The sequence below is a fragment of the Mesoplodon densirostris genome, chromosome 4 (genome assembly GCF_025265405.1).
Source record: "Mesoplodon densirostris isolate mMesDen1 chromosome 4, mMesDen1 primary haplotype, whole genome shotgun sequence".
NCBI lineage: Eukaryota > Metazoa > Chordata > Mammalia > Artiodactyla > Ziphiidae > Mesoplodon > Mesoplodon densirostris.
In genome coordinates this window covers 23221444-23240285 of record NC_082664.1, presented here as the reverse complement: position 1 = coordinate 23240285, position 18842 = coordinate 23221444, and the positions used below count along the sequence as shown (strand labels likewise).

Genomic DNA, 18842 nt, shown 5'->3' with positions numbered 1-18842 from the left:
ACAAAGAATGCTAAGTAATCCTTTAAAGATTAAAATGTAAGTGATATCACTTTTGTCTATTTGAAACCTTTCAATAGCTTCCCAATTCAGAGTAAGAGCCCATGTCCTACTACACCACCTGCCTTCACCTAGCTCTGACTTAATCTACTACTATACTACTCCCCCAAGTCCAGTTACACTGGCCTCCTTTTTGCTCCTCACACACAACAGGCAGGTTATGCCACTGAATAATGACAGGGCTAACTTTCTTCAAGTCTTTGTTCCTGTTCCATTTTCCCACTCTAATTTCCCATACCAATTATCAGCTTCTAGCATAGCATATGAATTACAGTTGACCCTTGAACAGTATGGGTTTGGAAGGGCAGAGATCCACTTATACATAGGTATTTTTCAATAGTAAATACTACAGAATTAAGTGGTCTGTGGTTGGATGACTACATGCATGTGGAGGAAGTGCAGATACAGAGGACTGCCTATGTTACATGCTGATTAACCCTAGCATTGTACAAGAGTCAACCGTAATTTATTTGTTGTTTGCTATGTTTTAACATCTGTCGCCCTCAACTAGAGTAAGCTTCTCAATAGCAAGGATTGTTTCGTTTTGTTCACTGGTGTATCTCAAGTTCCTAGAATAATACCCTGGGACATCACAGACACTCTTTAAGTATTTTTTGAATAAAGAGATATCTGTCTCCTCTTTTCTTTGACTTCCTATAGAGAAAGTATTAACTATCCTAAAAATGGATACACAAATTTATTTCCAGTACAAACCAAGTGACTACAACCTGAAAGACATGGAATTAGATAGACAAGTGATATATATAATAAATAAATAAATAAATGTGCAAACAAGTGCTGAATAGCCAGGAAAAAGGAATTCCACAGACAACTAAAGAAACTGACTGCATTCCGCTGCAAGACAACTTGCAAAAAGCAAATGTAGAAAAGTTTCATGGATCAAATAATAGACCATATACTAAGCACTGAAGTCATATTGAGTAATAAGTAGTAAATATTTTTACTTGAATAAAATCACAAAATACAACTTAACAATTCATTGGCCTTTAATTAAGCCCTTCCTGAAGGAGTGTCCTGAGTGCCAGGAAAAAGGCCTCTGAAATTTCCTAATGACAAACATATTAAATAAAATTACCTACAAATAAGGCTGAAGATTCAATACCTGATGCCATCAGTCCTTATCTACCCATACTTATGGGAGAACCCTGCCTCATTATTAAGTTTAAGGTTCTCATTTGATTTGCAATACAATAACTCTATGACTGCTTCTAAAATTGACTCGTTGTTGAAATTCTAAAATTTAGTCTTCAAAAATAAACTCCTAAAGTTCAAGTTGCCTCAAACCACACCCATGCCCATTTCAGAACACACCATTCTTTACTGTTGGCTAAAACATCAAGACTCAACCCTCCAGTCTCCAGAACTCATTTGATTATAAAAATTAGATCTCTGCAAACTTTATAACTGTTTGTCATTCAACACACTATTTAAAGCTATTTTTTAATTTCTTAGCTTAAAACATTAAAATATTGTCTCTTGGAGCAAAACAAGCCAATTTTAGCATTTAAAATATTAAGTGGGGCCTCCCTGGTGGCGCAGTGGTTAAGAGTCTGCCTGCCGATGCAGGGGATACGGGTTCGTGCCCCGGTCTGGGAGGATCCCATATGCCGCGGAGCGGCTGGGCCCGTGAGCCATGGCCGCTGGGCCTGCGCGTCCGGAGCCTGTGCTCCGCAACGGGAGAGGCCACAGCAGTGAGAGGCCCGCATACCGCAAAAAGAAAAAAAAAAAAAAAAAAAAAAAAAATATTAAGTGTACAAAGGAAAATACAACGTCACTTATAGTATGAAAATACTTAGAAGCATATTCTCCAGTCAAGCTAAGGTAAAGGTCCTCTCTTGACTGATAAATCTGACATCTTGCTATCATGAAACTGTGTCCTGGATAATTTGGCTGCCAACAAGTTCCCTTGAGTCTTCCTGGCAATAAAGATTTACTGGTATCTCCCATTGTTTTAACTTCAATATGCTTCCTCTATGTGCATGTAATGAGAAATTACTTTTATTATAATGTGCTTGGTGTAGGGTATTAAAAGTGCTTACTTAGTAGTCATAATGTACAAGAGTGGATGCCCTGATAACTCTGAATCAATGACCTCACTAACTTAATTCTATAATTTCACTGGTATTCAACTCTCTTGACTTTACCTTTTCATTAGGAAATGATAAGATTTATTTTCTTAACATTTTCCCTATAGATCTGTTTGCAGTAAACATGGCTAGTTATAATATTCATTTCTATAAAAGCAACACAAATTTAAGATTTTCATCATTTGTAAAGGAGGGCATGCAGGGCACAAATCTTGTATAATAAATGACTTCAGCTCCAGTACCTGACACATTTAGGCACTTAATAAATATACATTTACTGAATGAGTAGTGCTTATAAACAAAACCCAACTACTTCTGTTAGAATTTTCAGCACATTTTAAAGACCTCTGCTGAAATTAAATTATAAAAATGCAATATAATTTGTGGATTTACTATAAATTTAATGATTATAACCAGAAAAAAAATTTATTCCAAATTAAATGTTTCAGCAAATAACCAAAATTTTAACAGTGCCAATAACTATAACAAAAATACTTGGGAAGTAGCATCCTTTTTAAGAATTAAGAAATCAAGGAATCAATAACTAATTCTCATAGAACCTAGTTTAAAAACTTTTTACTGCTACCAAAATACAGCAAAGCTAAATAATCTAAAACAATTTTCAGTAAAAATGTATCTTTTGTTAGTTATCAGTCTTGTTTCTTGCCGTTGTTCTTTTCTCCTTAGCAATAAAAAAAGGTTACAGAAATTTAATTAGTCTTTTAGTTTTGAGATAGTTGAGGTTAGAGGGAAAACACAGTTATCCCACTGAGTTACTATTCATGTTAAAGGACAACCACAAAGTGGCTTTACTTTGTTAACAGGTTGGGAGACACAGTCTAAACTGAAAACAACATACTTCCCATGAGTTCTTTCATAACTCTTTTTTCAACTGTAAAGTTATACAAATTAATTTCTCATTCTATTAAAATAATCTAACTAAACTATAACATTGGTTTCATTCACACTGTTTATACTAAATATAAGAGGCATCAATCAGCTGACCAAATGCTTGAACAAGGCACACAGGATGGTTTAGGGAAGAAATTACAACAGAAAAAATGACAGTAACCTGATCATAAAACACTCACCTTATCATATTGGCATACAACAACATTTTCTGTGTCAAAGAGTTCCTGTCCTTCCTCATCACTCACATCATCTTCACTATTGAGGGGTTCCTAAAAATGCAAAAGGGAGAATTCATTTACTTATACTTCATGTATTACTAGAAAAAGGCCCTTTTAATATTCAGAGAAAAGAAACACAAAGACCTTGATGTTCTTTGAGAACCAAGGGCCAGACAGATGCATATATACCATGAACATACTGTTAACTGGCTGTGTTAAGACTCTACCAATGTCACTGAAATTCCAGCATGAAATTAAATACAATAATTAAAATAGTTAAGCTACATAATTTATAAGCCTGAAAAGATGTTTAATTTTACTTCCTTTATTCTTTCCTAGTAGTACGAAAAGATGATTCTCTTTAGTAACTGTTTTAAGATGCCTAGAAGTGGACCTAACAAAATATGAAGGTTTAATGAGATAATGGTAGTATGTACCACCAGAAGTAGCAGTGTAAAAGGGAAAACAGGGTTATAAAACAGCTTGGCAGCCTGGATAGTCTTTACATTAAGGACTAGGACTAGGAATACAAATTAGTATTAGTGGAGACTTAGAGCATAGTTAAGGCAATCATATTTAAAAAGAAGGGGAGGATCTCGGTCTCAGTATCGAAGAGAATTAAAGGCCAAGATCTAACTAGAGCATAAAATGACCAACTAAGTTAACCTTGACCTCAGTTATGGCAGAAAATAAAACATACAACTCTGATTTCTAATTAATGAAGAAAGAGAAGCTAGGACAAAATGAAGGTGGAAAGAAAAATAATCAAGATGATATTAAGTCTAGGCCTATACTTACACACATGTATATGTATATATATTCTTTAATTTAAAATAGGTATCACCAATGTAAATGTAAAAAAAATTTACTGAGGTAAAATTCACCATTTTAACCATTCTAAGCTGTACAATTTGCATTTAGTGCATTCATAATGTGTGCAATTACCACCACTACCGCCATTTCTAATCAATATTATAGAGCTTAGGCAACAAGGCAAGAAAAACTATTCTTTTCACTTTTGATTTGACTGCCTACAGAAGAAGCATGAAAGAATCAAGAAGCCACCTGGTAAATGAAGATGACGGTAGCCCCCAGTGCCCCCACCTGAAAACCCCATTTTCCTTGATCAACCCACCGTGTCCAGGGAAGGAGCCAGGAAGCACAGCGAGGTTGCGTTAAGTACACGTGGGAAATCAAGAACTATGATATTTTTCTCTGTTCAAACAGCTTTTTAAAATTTGCTATGGTCTTTATAACAAAAGAGAAAATTGAAAAAAAAATAAGTAGAGTAGCAGAAGCCTTTTGCTACTCATCATTAATCAAGGAAATAAAAATTAAAACCAAAACGAAACAAAAGTTTCTACCTACCAGACTGGCAAAAATTAAGAAGCCTGACAATGTCAAGTATTGGTGAAGATGTATAGACATATGCACCATTATACACACTGACTGCCAGAAGTATAATTAGTACAACTATGTGGCATTTTATCGTAAGTTGAAGATATAAATGCCTTATGATTCAGCAATTCAAGGTTAAGGTACAACACTCAGAGAAACTCTTACATGTGTCCCCAGAAGACACATACCAAAATATTTTATAACTGTAACAGTTAACAAGTAGAAACAACCCTAATGTCCAACGCATCACAAAAATGCATAAATTTTTAACATTTAACAGTGAAAATAATTATAGGTATATGCAACAACTTAGATGAACCTCAGGAATACCATGTTGGCAAAAAAATGAACTTGTAGAAGAATACACAATTATTTCACTTTTTTATAAACAGGCAAGTAAAACGAAACAATATGCTCCTTAGGAATATAAATACATATGGTAAAATATAAAGGTATAGTGATAAACACAAAATTCATGAGCAAGGTTACTCTGATGGCAGAAGGAAGAGGATGGGGATTGGAGACGGGCACCCAGGGGACTTTATTTAGGCAGTGGATTTTTTTTTTAAAACTAGATGTGGACATTGGGTTGTTTATATCATAAAATATTTTTATTTGTTTCATCTATTCAATATTTAATAAAATAGTATTCTTTAAAAAAAATTAACTTAAATCAGCAGTTCCCAACCTTTTTGGCACCAGGGACCAGTTTCGTGAAGACAATTTTATCATGGATAAAATATTGGAGGGGAGAGGGGCTTCCCTGGTGGCGCAGTGGTTAAGAATCTGCCTGCCAATGCAGGGGACACGGGTTCAATCCCTGGTCTGGGAAGATCCCACATGCCGAAGAGCAACTAAGCCCGTGCGCCACAACTACTGAAGCCCACACGCTGTGCTCCACAATAAGAGAAGCCACTGCAATGAGAAGCCCGCGCACAGCAACAAGGACCCAGCACAGCCAAAAAAAAAAAAAAAAAAATTTGGCAGGGGATAGTTCAGGCGGTAATGTGAGCGATGGGGAGTGGCAGAGGAAGCTTTGCCTGCTCACCAGCCACTCACCTCCTGCTGTATGGCCCAACTGCTAACAGGCCGCAGATCAGTACCAGTCCACGGACCAGGGGTTGGGGACTCCTGACTTAGATAATTTAGAAGAAGTTTGTAAGATAAATCAGAAGATTATATCTTAGGCTGCAGAAGGCAATTAACAGTGAAAACTGTGGTAAGACAAACACCATCTTGAATACAAGTAACTAAGCTGGAACACTGAGGAAAACAAAGATATATTCACACGCTTCTAAAAATACACAACAAAAAATCAATAAGAAAGGATGGTTTGATCAGGAAACTTGCACAAACCTCTCAGATAGCCTCATCCACCAGAGGGCAGACAGCAGAAGCAAGAAGAACTACAATCCTGCAACCTGTGGAACAAAAACCACATTCACAGACAAGCTGAAAAGGCAGAGGGCTATGTATCAGATGAAGGAACAAGATAAAACCCCAGAAAAACAACTAAATGAAAAGGAGATAGGCAACCCTCCAGAAAATGAATTCAGAATAATGATAGTGAAGATGATCCAGGACCTCAGAAAAAGAATGGAGACAAAGGTGGAGAAGATGCAAGAAATGTTTAACAAAGATCTAGAAAAATTAAAGAAGAAACAAACAGAGATGAACACAATAACTGAAATGAAAAATACACTACAAGGAAGCAACAGAGAAAAACTGAGGCAGAAGAATGGATAAGTGACCTGGAAGACAAAATGGTGGAATTCATTGCTGCGGAAGAGAATGAAGAAAAAAAGAATGAAAAGTAATGAAGATACAAGAGACCTCTGGGACATTAAACGTGACAACATTCGCATTATAGGGGTCACAGAAGGAGAAGAGAGAAAGGACCCGAGAAAATATTTGAAGAGATTATAGTCGAAAACTTCCCTAACACGGGAAAGGAAATAAGCACCCAAGTCCACGAAGCGTAGAGAGGCCCATACAGGAGAAAGGCAAGGAGAAACATACTGAGACACACAGTAATCAAACTGGCAAAAATTAAAGACAAAGAAAATTATTGGAAGAAGCAAGGGAAAAATGACAAATAACATACAAGGGAACTCGCATAAGGTTAACAGCTGATTTCTCAGCAGAAATTCTACAAGCCAAAAGGGAGTGTCATGATATACTCAGATGAAAGGGAAGAACCCAAAAGCAAGATAACTCTACCCAGCAAGGATCTCACTCAGATTCAATGGAGAATTCAAAAGCTTTAGAGACAAGCAAAAGTTAAGAGAATTCAGCACCACCAAACCAGCTCTACAACAAATGCTAAAGGAACTCCTCTAAGTGCGAAACACAAGAGAAGAAAAGGACCTACAAAAACAAACACAAAACAATTAAGAAAATGGTAATAGGAACAAACATATCAATAATTACCTCAAACGTGAATGGATTAAATGCTCCAACCAGAAGACACAGGCTTGCTAAATGGATACAAAACAAGACCAATATATATGCTGTCTACAAGACATCCACTTCAGACCTAGGGACACATTCAGACTGAAAGTGAGGGGATGGAAAAAGATATTCCAGGCAAATGGCAATCAAAAGAAAGCTGGAGTAGCAATACTCATATCAGATAAAACAGACTTTAAAATAAAGAATGTTACAAGAGACAAGGAAGGACACTACATAATGATCAAGGGATCAAGCCAAGAAGAAGATATAATAATTATAAATATATATGCACCCAACATAGGAGCACCTCAATACACAAGGCAACTGCTAACAGCTATAAAAGAGGAAATCAACAGCAACACCATAATACTGGGGAACTTTTAACACCTCACTTACACCAATGGACAGGTCATCCAAACAGAAAATTAGTAAGTAAACACAAGCTTTAAATGACACAATAGACCAGATAGATTTAATTGATATTTATAGGACATTCCATCCAAAACAGCAGATTACACTTTCTTCTCAAGTGTGCATGGAACATTCTCCAGGATAGATCACATACATCTTGGGTCACAAATCAAGCCTCAGTAAATTTAAGAGAATTGAAATCATATGAAGCATCTTTTCTGATCACAACGCTATGAGTAGAAATCAATTACAGGGGAAAAAAAAAACGTAAAAAACACAAACACATGAAGGCTAAACAATATGTTACTAAATAACCAAGAGATCACTGAAGAAATCAAAAAGGAAATCAAAAAATACCTAGAGACAAATGAAAATGAAAACACGACGACCCAAAACCTATGGGATGCAGCAAAAGCAGTTCTAAGAGGAAGTTTATAGCTATACACACCTACCTCAAGAAACAAGAACAATCTCAAATAAACAATCTAAACTTACACCTAAAAGAACGAGAGAAAGAACAAAGAAAACCCAATAGCAGAGGAAATAAATCATAAAGATCAGAGCAGAAATAAATGAAATAGAAACAAAGAAAGAAATAGCAAAGATCAATTAAACTAAAAGCTGGTTCTTTGAGAAGATAGATAAAATTGATAAACCATTAGTTAGACCCATGAGGAAAAAGAGGGAGAAGACTCAAATCATTAAAATTAGAAATGAAGAAGGAGAAGCTACAACAGACACTGCAGAAATACAAAGCATCCTAAGAGACTACTACAAGCAACTCTATGCCAATAAAATGGACAACCTGGAAGAAATGGACAAACTCTTAGAAAGGTATAACCTTCCAAGACCGAAGCAGGAAGAAATAGAAAATATGAACAGACGAATCACCAGTAATGAAATTGAAACTATGATTAAAATCTTCCAACAAACAAACATTTAGAGAAGAGCTAACACCCATCCTTCTCAAATTCTTCCAAAACATTGCAGATGAAGGAAGACCCCCAAACTCATTCGATGAGGCCACCATCACCCTGATACCAAAACCAGACAAAGATACTACAAAAAAAGAAAATTACAGACTAATATCACAGATGAATATAGATGCAAAAATCCTCAACAAAATACTAGCAAACAGAATCCAACAACACATTAAAAGGATCATACACCATGATCAAGTGGGATTTATCCCAGGGATGCAAGGATTCTTCAATATACGCAAATAAATCAATGTGATATACCATGTTAACAAACTGAAGAATAAAAAACATATGATCATCTCAATAGATCCAGAAAAAGTTTCTGACAAAATTCAACACCCATTTATGATAAAAACTCTCCAAAAAGTGGGCATACAGGGAACCTACCTCAACATAATAAAGGCCATATAAGACAAACCCACAGTAAACATCATTCTCAATGGTGGAAAACTGAAAGCATTTCCTCTAAGATCAGGAACAAGACAAGGATGTCCACTCTCACCTCTATTATTCAACATAGTTTTGGAAGTCCTAGCCACGGCAATCAGAGAAGAAAAAGAAATAAAAGGAGCACAAATTGGAAAAGAAGAAGTAAAACTGTCACTCTTTGCAGATGACATGATACTATACATAGGGAATCCTAAATATGCCACCAGAAAACTACTAGAGCTAATCAATGTATTTGGTAAAGTTGTAGGATACAAAATTAATCCACAGAAAGCTCTTTCATTCCTTTACACTACTGATGAAAAATCTGAAGGAGAAATTAAGGAAACACTCCCATTTACCACTGAAACAAAAAGAATAAAATACCTAGGAATAAACCTACCTAGGGAGACAAAAGACCTGTATGCAGAAAACTATAAGACACTGTTGAAAGAAATTAAAGATGATACCAACAGATGGAGAGATATACCACATTCTTGTATTGGAAGAATCAATATTGTGAAAATGACTTCACTACCCAAAGCAATCTATAAATTCAATGCAATCCCTATCAAATTACCAATGGCATTTTTTACAGAACTAGAACAAAAAATCTTAAAATTTGTATGGAGACACAAAAGACCCCGAATAGCCAAAGCAGTCTTGAGGGAAAAAAACGGAGCTGATGGAATCAGTCACCCTGACTTCAGACTATACTACAAAGCTACAGTAATCAAAACAATATGGTACTGGCACAGAAACAGAAATATAGATCAATGGAAGAGCATAGAAAGCCCAGAGATAAACCCACACACCTATGGTCAACTAATCTATGACAAAGGAGGCAAGGATATCCAATGGAGAAAAGACAGTCTCTTCTTCAATAAGTGGTGCTGGGAAAATTGGACAGCTACATGTAAAAGAATGAAATTAGAACACTCCCTAACACCATACACAAAAATAAACTCAACATGGATTAGAGACGTAAATGGAAGACCGACAGTGTAAAACTCTTAGAGGAAAACATAGGAAGAACACTCTTTGACATAAATCACAGCAAGATCACTTTTGTTCCACCTCCTAGAGTAATGGAAAGAAAAACAAAAATAAACAAATGGGACCTAATGAAACTTAAAAGCTTTTGCAAAGCAAAGAAAACTACAAACAAGGTGAAAAGACAACCCTCAGAATGGGAGAAAATATTTGCAAACAAATCAACGGACAAAGGATTCATCTCCAAAATATATAAACAGCTCATGCAGCTTAATAGTAAAAAAAACAACAACCCATCCAGAAATGGGCAGAAGACCTAAAGAGACATTTCTCCGAAGAGGTCATAGAGATGGCCAAGAAACACATGAAAAGATGCTCAACATCACCAATTATTAGAGAAATGCAAATCAAAACTCCAATGAGGTATCACCTCACACCAGTTAGAATGGGCAACATCAGAAAATCTACAAACAACAAATGCTGGAGAGGGTGTGGAGAAAAGGGAACCCTCTTGCACTGTTGGTGGTAATGTAAATTGATACAGCCACTATGGAGAACAGTATGGAGGTTCCTTAAAAAACGAAAAACAGAACTACCATACCACCCAGTAATCCCACTAGTGGGCATATACCTTGAGAAAACCATAATTCAAAAAGACACATGCACCCCAATGTTCATTGCAGCACTATTTACAATAGCCAGGTCATGGAAGCAACCTAAATGCCCATCGACAGACGAATGGATAAAGAAGATGTGGTACATATATACAATGGAACATTACTCAGCCATAAAAAGGAACGAAATTGGGTCATCTATAGAGTCGTGGATGGATCTAGAGTGAAGTAAGTCAGAAAGAGAAAAACAAATATTGTATATTAACGCATATATGTGGAACCTAGAAAAATGGTACAGATGAACCAGTTTGCAGGGCAGAACTTGAGACACAGATGTAGAGAACAAACGTATGGACACCAAGGGGGAAAGTGGTGGCGGGTGGGGGTGGGGGTGTGATAAACTGGGAGATTGGGATTGACATGTATACACTGATGTGTATAAAATGGATGACTAATAAGAACCTGCTGTATAAAAAAATAAATTAAATAAAATTTAAAAATTAAAAATAAGATAAAGTATGGTTTGTTTAACTGAAGACAGACACTAAGAGTAGATAAGGTTATCTACGGAACTGGTATGGAATACGGAACAAAAGGAGGTTTTGAATAAATCGGTCACAGTTAGCTTTTTCTTAAGTTTCTTCCCTTCCGAAATGTTGTTTTAAATTACTGAAGGAAAAGATTACCACATCTATCTGTTCTACCAATGTTTAATCTTTAAGCTACATCATGATGAATGCATAAGCCAAAGAATTAGAATTCCATGCACTGTCTCCATCACCTTTGTAAGTACAATTTAATTTGGTATTCATTCATTTTTTTGTTACCAGCTATAGAAATATTTTATAAAGATAAATACATCCAGAACAATCTAAAAATCTTAGGGTATAGTACCCTAACAGCCTCTAAAAAAATATAATTCATCAGTTTGGTACCAAGTAAAAGAAGAAATGATTGAGTAGTTTCTTACTTCTAGTCTTTTACTAGAAACTTACCTCTTCTACCTGCCCATCTTCAGCTCCATCTTTCTCTTTGTCTTCTTCCTCCTCATCATCATAGTCTTCTTCTTCATCTTCATCTTCTTCAGATGACGTATCCCCAGTCCCATCAACCTGTAACACCAGCGGGGCTTGCTGTTGAGCAGGCTGGGCCTGTGGCTGCTGTTGTCCAGCTGCGGTTAGCTGTGCTTGTGCTGGTGTAGGTGCTGCCACTGTTGTAGGTATAACCTGAGTCTTATTTCCTGTAAATAAGATTTGCTGGGGCTGGATGATAACACCTGTTTGTGGTGAAATCCCTCCAGGAAGAGGGGCCAGTACCTAAGGCAAAAGAAAAACTACAGATTAGTAACTAGCTAGAGGACGAAGTAGCTCAGTTTCATTGCTTGGTACACAGAAATAGGCCCCAGTGCTGAAGAATCACCCCAAATCGCCATATCTCATACATAGTTAAAACTACCAAAGCACAGGAGGAATGTTTAGTGAGTGTACTGATCCACTAAATTTTCATTTTACCATTCAAATTTCTAAAGGAAAAATATTTTCTGAAGATAATTGCTCCATTAATCAAGTACTTGCTATGTATATGCCAGATTCCAGGCCAAGAGTTACACATTATTAGTTTATTTGCTTGAGGTATAGAGATTTAATAACTTGCAAAGCTTGCAGTCAAGTCACTAAGAGGCAAAATGTGAACCTAGATTTTCTGGTTCTGCTCTTATTATTATGCTACACTGCCTCTCCATGAAGAACACTGCCCTGGAATCTGAAGCCCTGGGTTCCAGTTTTGTCTAAGATCACAGATAAAGATGTAGCAGAGCAAGTCATTTAACCTCTGTTCACTGTTAGATTAGGGTCAATGGTTCTCAACGCTGGCTACAAATTATAACAACCTCGTAACTTAAAAATACTGATACCTAAGCCCCCACTCCTAATATTCTGATTTAACTGGTATAAGATGACATCTATTCATTTTATTTAAAGTTCCCCAGGTAATTCTAATCATGCAACCAAAGCTGTGAACCACCAGATCAGATGATTTCTAAAGTTCCTTCCAGACTCTGCATCCTAGGATTCTAAAGTAAACCACAACTCAAAAAGAACCTATTAACAAATAGTAATTATATCTATTATAATGAACATATTTATAATTATAGTTATTAAATAAAAAGCAGAGAATGCCTAGTGATAAATTAAAGCACTAAATGGCAATTCCTTGTCATTAGGTTCAAGGAAAGCAAAAATAGTAAGACAGTATTTCTTTTAAGAAGTTTACAGATTAATGATGCAATAGACAAAGCAATAACAACTCAAAAAGATAGAAGATGTCATAGAAATGCCATGTATAACATTATGAAAAGACAGGAGAGAGTACTAAATTCACCTTGGAGGGACAAGGCCCGGTCAGGGAAGCCTTCCTAGTAGGCAACAGTTGAGCTTCTATTTGTGTTTTGGGAGATTAGCCAGGCTTTTTCCGTTTGGTTTGTTTGTTTGTGGGGGACTGGAGAGAACTGCTAGAAGGAAGGCCAAAGGTGGCATTCTAAACAGAACGGCATCAAGTGAAACCCAGAAGTACCAACAGGACAAATTTGGAAGGCTGTAAGTAGGCTGGATTAATGTTCCTCCTCTGTACTTCTATCACTGTACTATCATATTAACGTTGTTTAGGTATCTGTCTCTTTTTCAAAGTACACACGTTCCTCAAGAAAATAACCATTTCTCTTTCATCTTTGTCCTCACAGTACAAGAGTTTAACACCTGGCACACAAGCATGTGCAAATATTTGTCAACCTTGATATAAACAGCAGCTAAACCAGGTAACAACTGGAAGCATGGCAAAAAATAAAATGTGGGAAAACCAAAAAAAAAAAAAGAACCCGAAAAAGATCTCATAACCCATGCTGAGGAGTTTACACTTTTTCCAATAAGCAATGGGAAATTATTAAAAGATTTTAAGATTTTTAGAACAATGACTATAAATATAGAGTAGCAGTCAAGTTAGGAGGGCACAAGGCTGGAGGCAGGGAAATCAATTAAGAGGATAACACAGTATTTTAAGTGAGAAATTATGAGAGCATGAACTAAGGAAATGACAGAAGAGACTGTGGGAAAAAACTAGTTTCAAATATATTAAGGGACTGAAAGCATGTTTAAACTGCAGTCTGAAAAAAAGGAACTATTAAGAATTGGTAGGATTTCATGATACCTTGGATATTAGAGGTAAGCAAAAGGGAGGATTCCACATACCCCCTTCCAGACAATACATAACCATTATGAAACTAGACTCATGCCTGCTTTGTTCACTCCTAAATCTCTAGTCTCTTGCAAAGACCCTGATACGTAGCCACCCAATAAATGTGTGTTGAATGAATGCTGAATAACTAGCTTAGGAGGCTGGATGGAGAGTGGTGCCACTTATAAAAAGCAGGGGGGAGGATGATAAAGGATGAGTAGGGATAACAACAATTCAGTCTTAAACATACTGTAAGTTAAGCTGTGAGGTGTACAGGAGGAATTCAGAATGACAGGTTGTGTAGTATTAGAGAAGAGTCTAAGAATTTGTATAGATAAAGCTATAGAAAAAGGGATGGGAAACACCCAGAGAATTCATACAGAGGCAGAAAAAAGAACCCCATGGTGATCAGAACTTAAGATTTTTACCTGTTGTATAACAGGAGCTTGTACTCCACCAGGCTGCATTTGTGGTATAACCTGTTGTTGTAGAACTACTGACTGCTGAGGCTGAAAGATATACTGGGCACCATTGGCTGCTCTGACCACTTGAAGAAGCTGGCCTAAAGTAAAAAGTATATATTCCAAGTTACCACTTGAGCAGTGATCACCTCAAAACAAACGAATTCATAGCGAATGTCAGACCATGGTGAATGTCAAGAATTACTAAGAAGGCTAACAATTTTATTAAGGGCTGTCATCCATACACAGTAAACTATAGTCTTTACCTTCTCTGACTTTACAACATGCTCTAATACATTGCTTAATATGTTTTATTTTCCTTATAAAACTGTTTCCAACAAAGTTTTAACAACAGATTATGAGAGTTGATTAAAAGCGTAAATTATCTTGACTAACAAGTCATGAGAGAGGAATAAGTAACATCAGCAGACATTTCAGGGGCTGTTCATTTTTAAAGCTTTAAGGAAACAGAAGTATAATAATGCATTAATATCTTGAACAAAAGCACAGCATTCCTTAGCTTCAAGATGACTTAAAAAACAGTAGGAGTTTGCTGAACCAACTAACATTGCCACATAACACTAACAGTATGACTGGCTTATACCAAATCCCTCTAATATATTGTTTTAAATGATGCAGAATGTTGAATTAATTAAGTAGTAAGCAATTATATCTCATTAAAATATGTAGCAAGCTGCTAAGTTTTTTCTTCAAAAATTTAGAAATTAACAAAATAACAAGAAATTGTATAATCATTATACTTTTTTTTAACATCTTTACTGGAGTATAATTGTTTTACAACTGTGTGTTAGTTTCTGCTTTATAACAAAGTGAATCAGCCATACGTACACTTATATCCCCATATCCCCTCCCTCTTGTGTCTCCCTCCCACCCTCCCTATCCCACCCCTCTAGGTGGTCACAAAGCACTGAGTTGATCTCCCTGTGCTATGCAGCTGTTTCCCACTAGCTATCTATTTTACATTTGGTAGTGTATATGTGTCCATGCCTCTCTCTCACTTCATCCCAGCTTACTCTTCCCCCTCCCCGTGTCCTTAAGTCCATTCTCTACATCTGCGTCTTTACTCCTATCCTACCCCTAGGTTCTTCAGAACCACTTTTTTTTTTTAGATTCAATATGTATGTTAGCATACAGTATCTGTTTTTCTCTTTCTGACTTACTTCACTCTGTATGACAGACTCTAGGTCCATCCACCTCACTACAAATAACTCAGTTTCATTTCTTTTTATGGCTGAGGAATATTCCATTGTATATATGTGCCACATCTTCTTTATCCATTCATCTGTTGATGGACACTTAGGATGCTTCCATGTCCTGGCTATTGTAAATAGTGTTGCAGTGAACACTGTGGTACGTGACTCTTTGAATTATTGTTTTCTCAGGGTATACGCCCAGTAGTGGGATTGCTAAGTCGTACGGTGGTTTTATCTTTAGTTTTTTAAGGAACCTCCATACTGTTTTCCATAGTGGCTGCACCAATCTACATTCCCACCAGCAGTATAGGAGGGTTCCCTTTTCTCCACACCCTCTCCAGCATTTATTGTTTGTAGATTTTTTGATGATGGCCATTCTGACTGGTTTGAGGTGATACACCTCACTGTAGTTTTGATTTGCAAGAAATTGTATAATTAAATTACAGAGAAAATACTTAAAATCCAGGTAAATAAGTTATTCAAACATTATTATCAAAAGTAAATTTTGCCAGCTATGGAGAGATACTATATAAAACAGAATGCAATAAATTTGCTCTTAAGATACTACAGGATTTAGTTTGATATCACAAATTAGTTCAAATGAGTTAAGTTTAACTTATTTGGTAAGTTAAATGTGTTTAGCAAAAAACCAAGTAAATAAGCACTTCTATATAATCATACTTCATTCAATAAATAGTATTCCATTCATGGATCAAAAGTTCAAGTGCAATTCTCATCTTCTCTACTGCATCCTCAGCAGTGATTATGGTTTAATATGCCATGGTCCTCAAATCATCTTATTTTAATAACGTAAGCCAAATGGTAAAAGAAGTATTAAGATCTTCTGTCTTTCAGTGAAGACAAAACAAAGGCTAGACGGTACAATTTTCTGAGTTATATAAATAATGGATCAGTTATTCCTAATTACCTGAATTTGTTAATATCTGTTGAACAGGAGTCACACCGGCAGGGAGTGCTAAGGTAGCAGCTGTAGCAGCAGCACTCTGGAAAAAAACAATGAAAAACAATCAAAACCATGTATGTTCATAACAGCACATCAGTTTATCTCTGGCATATTTTAAGTATTTAAAGTTTCATTTAGTATATACTAAAATGAAAAGTTCTAACAATAAGACTAACTGCCATTTTATAAAATGGTACAATAAAGATCAATGAGCCTAAACATCTTACCTAATTATTTCAAGCAATTCAGTAGAATAATTAGGAGGTTTTTCCACCTGGAGAATGTACTCTAAGGAAATCTAACCCACACTAACAGTGCTGTACAATAAATAAAATAACCATTCCATCATTTCCTTACTTATTCTGTTTCCTTACTCCCAATTCCTTGTTGTCAATTAATATACTTATGGCAAAAGTGTAAGTACCTTCACTTTAGAAATCCTAATATTTTAAATTTATACCATGATTCACAGGTCTCTAAAGAAAACCTTGTATCAGAAGACTGCAATTCTTAGCTGGCAGCTCTTCTAAGGTGCCATAAGGTGACAACACTGGCATTATCTAGGTGAAACGTCTATTACTGACAGTTTTATCAACATGGAAAATACCTTAAAAATCTTCAGTCACAAAAATTAATTTCTACACTTGAAAGTGAAGTTAGTATCTGACTTTAAATTATAAAAATATACATGGAATTATACTCTGAATGTTTTTAAATCCAGGATAAATTCTTGATTTACTGCTTCTGGAGACTTCTCCCCTTTCCTCTGAAAGAATTACACTACATTTTTACTGTTTTTTTTAAAAAATCCTGAGCTCAAAGTACTTCCATGTATCTCACTGTAAACTATATACAGGTAGTTTTTCCCCCCTCCCCCTTCAACCTTTTTAAAGGTACCAAACCTTCATATACTCAATCTAACTTATACATTTTTAGAAACACCTCTATTTGAATACGCTTCAAGAAATAAATATTAACTGTGCTTTGAAGTCAACAAAACTTGGAAAATTACACTCAAGTAGGTTAATGATACAACTATCTAGTCAGGCTCTAAGTATAGCCTTCCAAGAAAATATGCTTGTTGCCATTTGACAGGCCTAAGAAATCTCTATATCTTAAGCCTGAAACTCCCATTATGTCCCCAAAATCCAGCTATCTAGCTCACCAGGTTCTCTTTATAAAATACAGGTTCTGCATTTCATTTTACTAAATAAATGAAAGATTTAAATAAATGTCTATATAAGCAAATGAAAGGTAATCTAAATTTAAGGAATATATTAACAACCACTTACTATTGAGAAATATTATTTAGGAATATTAAGTGCCTATAATTCACATTTTATAAGATTAATAGATCTCCCTCTACTAGCAAACTGACCTAGTGTTTCCCTTATAGCATACATGAGAAAATAACCACCTGCATACCTCTGCACATTCAAGTTGCTATAAATATTTGTTGTGATGTATCATACACAAACCATCTTTTATTAATGTCTGCTGAAAGTTCCTTCCTGTATTTTGTGAAAAGGCCCTAACGTGAATAATGCATTTGAGCAATTTCATAAAGAGAACCTGCAAAACTAGTCTGATATAAGGTCCTGTTTCATACGTTCCCTGAAATAGCTTTCTACCAAATGTATTACACCACTATCCCATATTCTTATATTAAAAAAACTTTTTTTTCAAAATCAAACTGTTTTTAATGGATATCTTTGAATCAGGAATAATAATGCAAACAAACAAAAACACAAAAAACTTATTTGTAAAAAGCCTATACTGATTACATTTTAGAACATGAAAAACACATGAAGCAAACACTAACTGAAAACAAGTAAAATGCTGAAATATGTATAAATGCTAACATTTTATTGATTGAAGTCTGACCTATGATCTGTTTAAATACATATGCTCTTTAGAATCAAGGAGACACAGCAAATCAGTAAGAGATGGGCCATTAATTTTACCAGTCTTTTTAAACACAATTTTAATTCAAAATTCTCTCCCATAACACTTAAAAGTCTTCAAAATTAGATGGGTCTACTGCAAGTGATTCTACCAAACTTTCTGTTTTAAAATGATACAAGTTATTCCCTAGGAAACAGTCTCAATAGTACCAACTACAATATGGATCCTACAGTGAGACTTATTTTTAAGGATGGAGGTTAAAAAGAAATTTGGTGCCTTAAACTTGAAAGGGAATTTTTTTTGAATAATAAAAATTCTTGTGAGAATCGATAGGCATGGACTTTTGTGATTTTCATGCAAAAGAATTGACTCCAGGAACTTGAACTGGAAGTACAAACAGAGATTCTTGATTTTTTGTGAATTTAAAAATTCCAATTTCTATCATGTAGAAATTTGCAATTCTGTAAAGTTATACATTTGTTAAGGCTGGTATGTATCAATA

At 35.5% G+C, this 18842-nt stretch overlaps 1 protein-coding gene across 1 annotated transcript in view; it reads right to left on the bottom strand.

Annotated features, from left to right (window-relative positions):
- GTF2A1 (general transcription factor IIA subunit 1) overlaps positions 1 to 18842 on the bottom strand; it is a 45195-nt gene that overhangs the window by 9574 nt on the left and 16779 nt on the right. The window contains exons 5-8 of the mRNA XM_060095750.1: positions 16400 to 16475; positions 14225 to 14358; positions 11564 to 11884; positions 3257 to 3346 (exon numbers count right to left, since the gene is read on the bottom strand). Coding sequence (XP_059951733.1) covers positions 3257 to 3346; positions 11564 to 11884; positions 14225 to 14358; positions 16400 to 16475 — 621 coding nt within the window. The remainder of the gene's footprint in view (positions 1 to 3256; positions 3347 to 11563; positions 11885 to 14224; positions 14359 to 16399; positions 16476 to 18842) is intronic.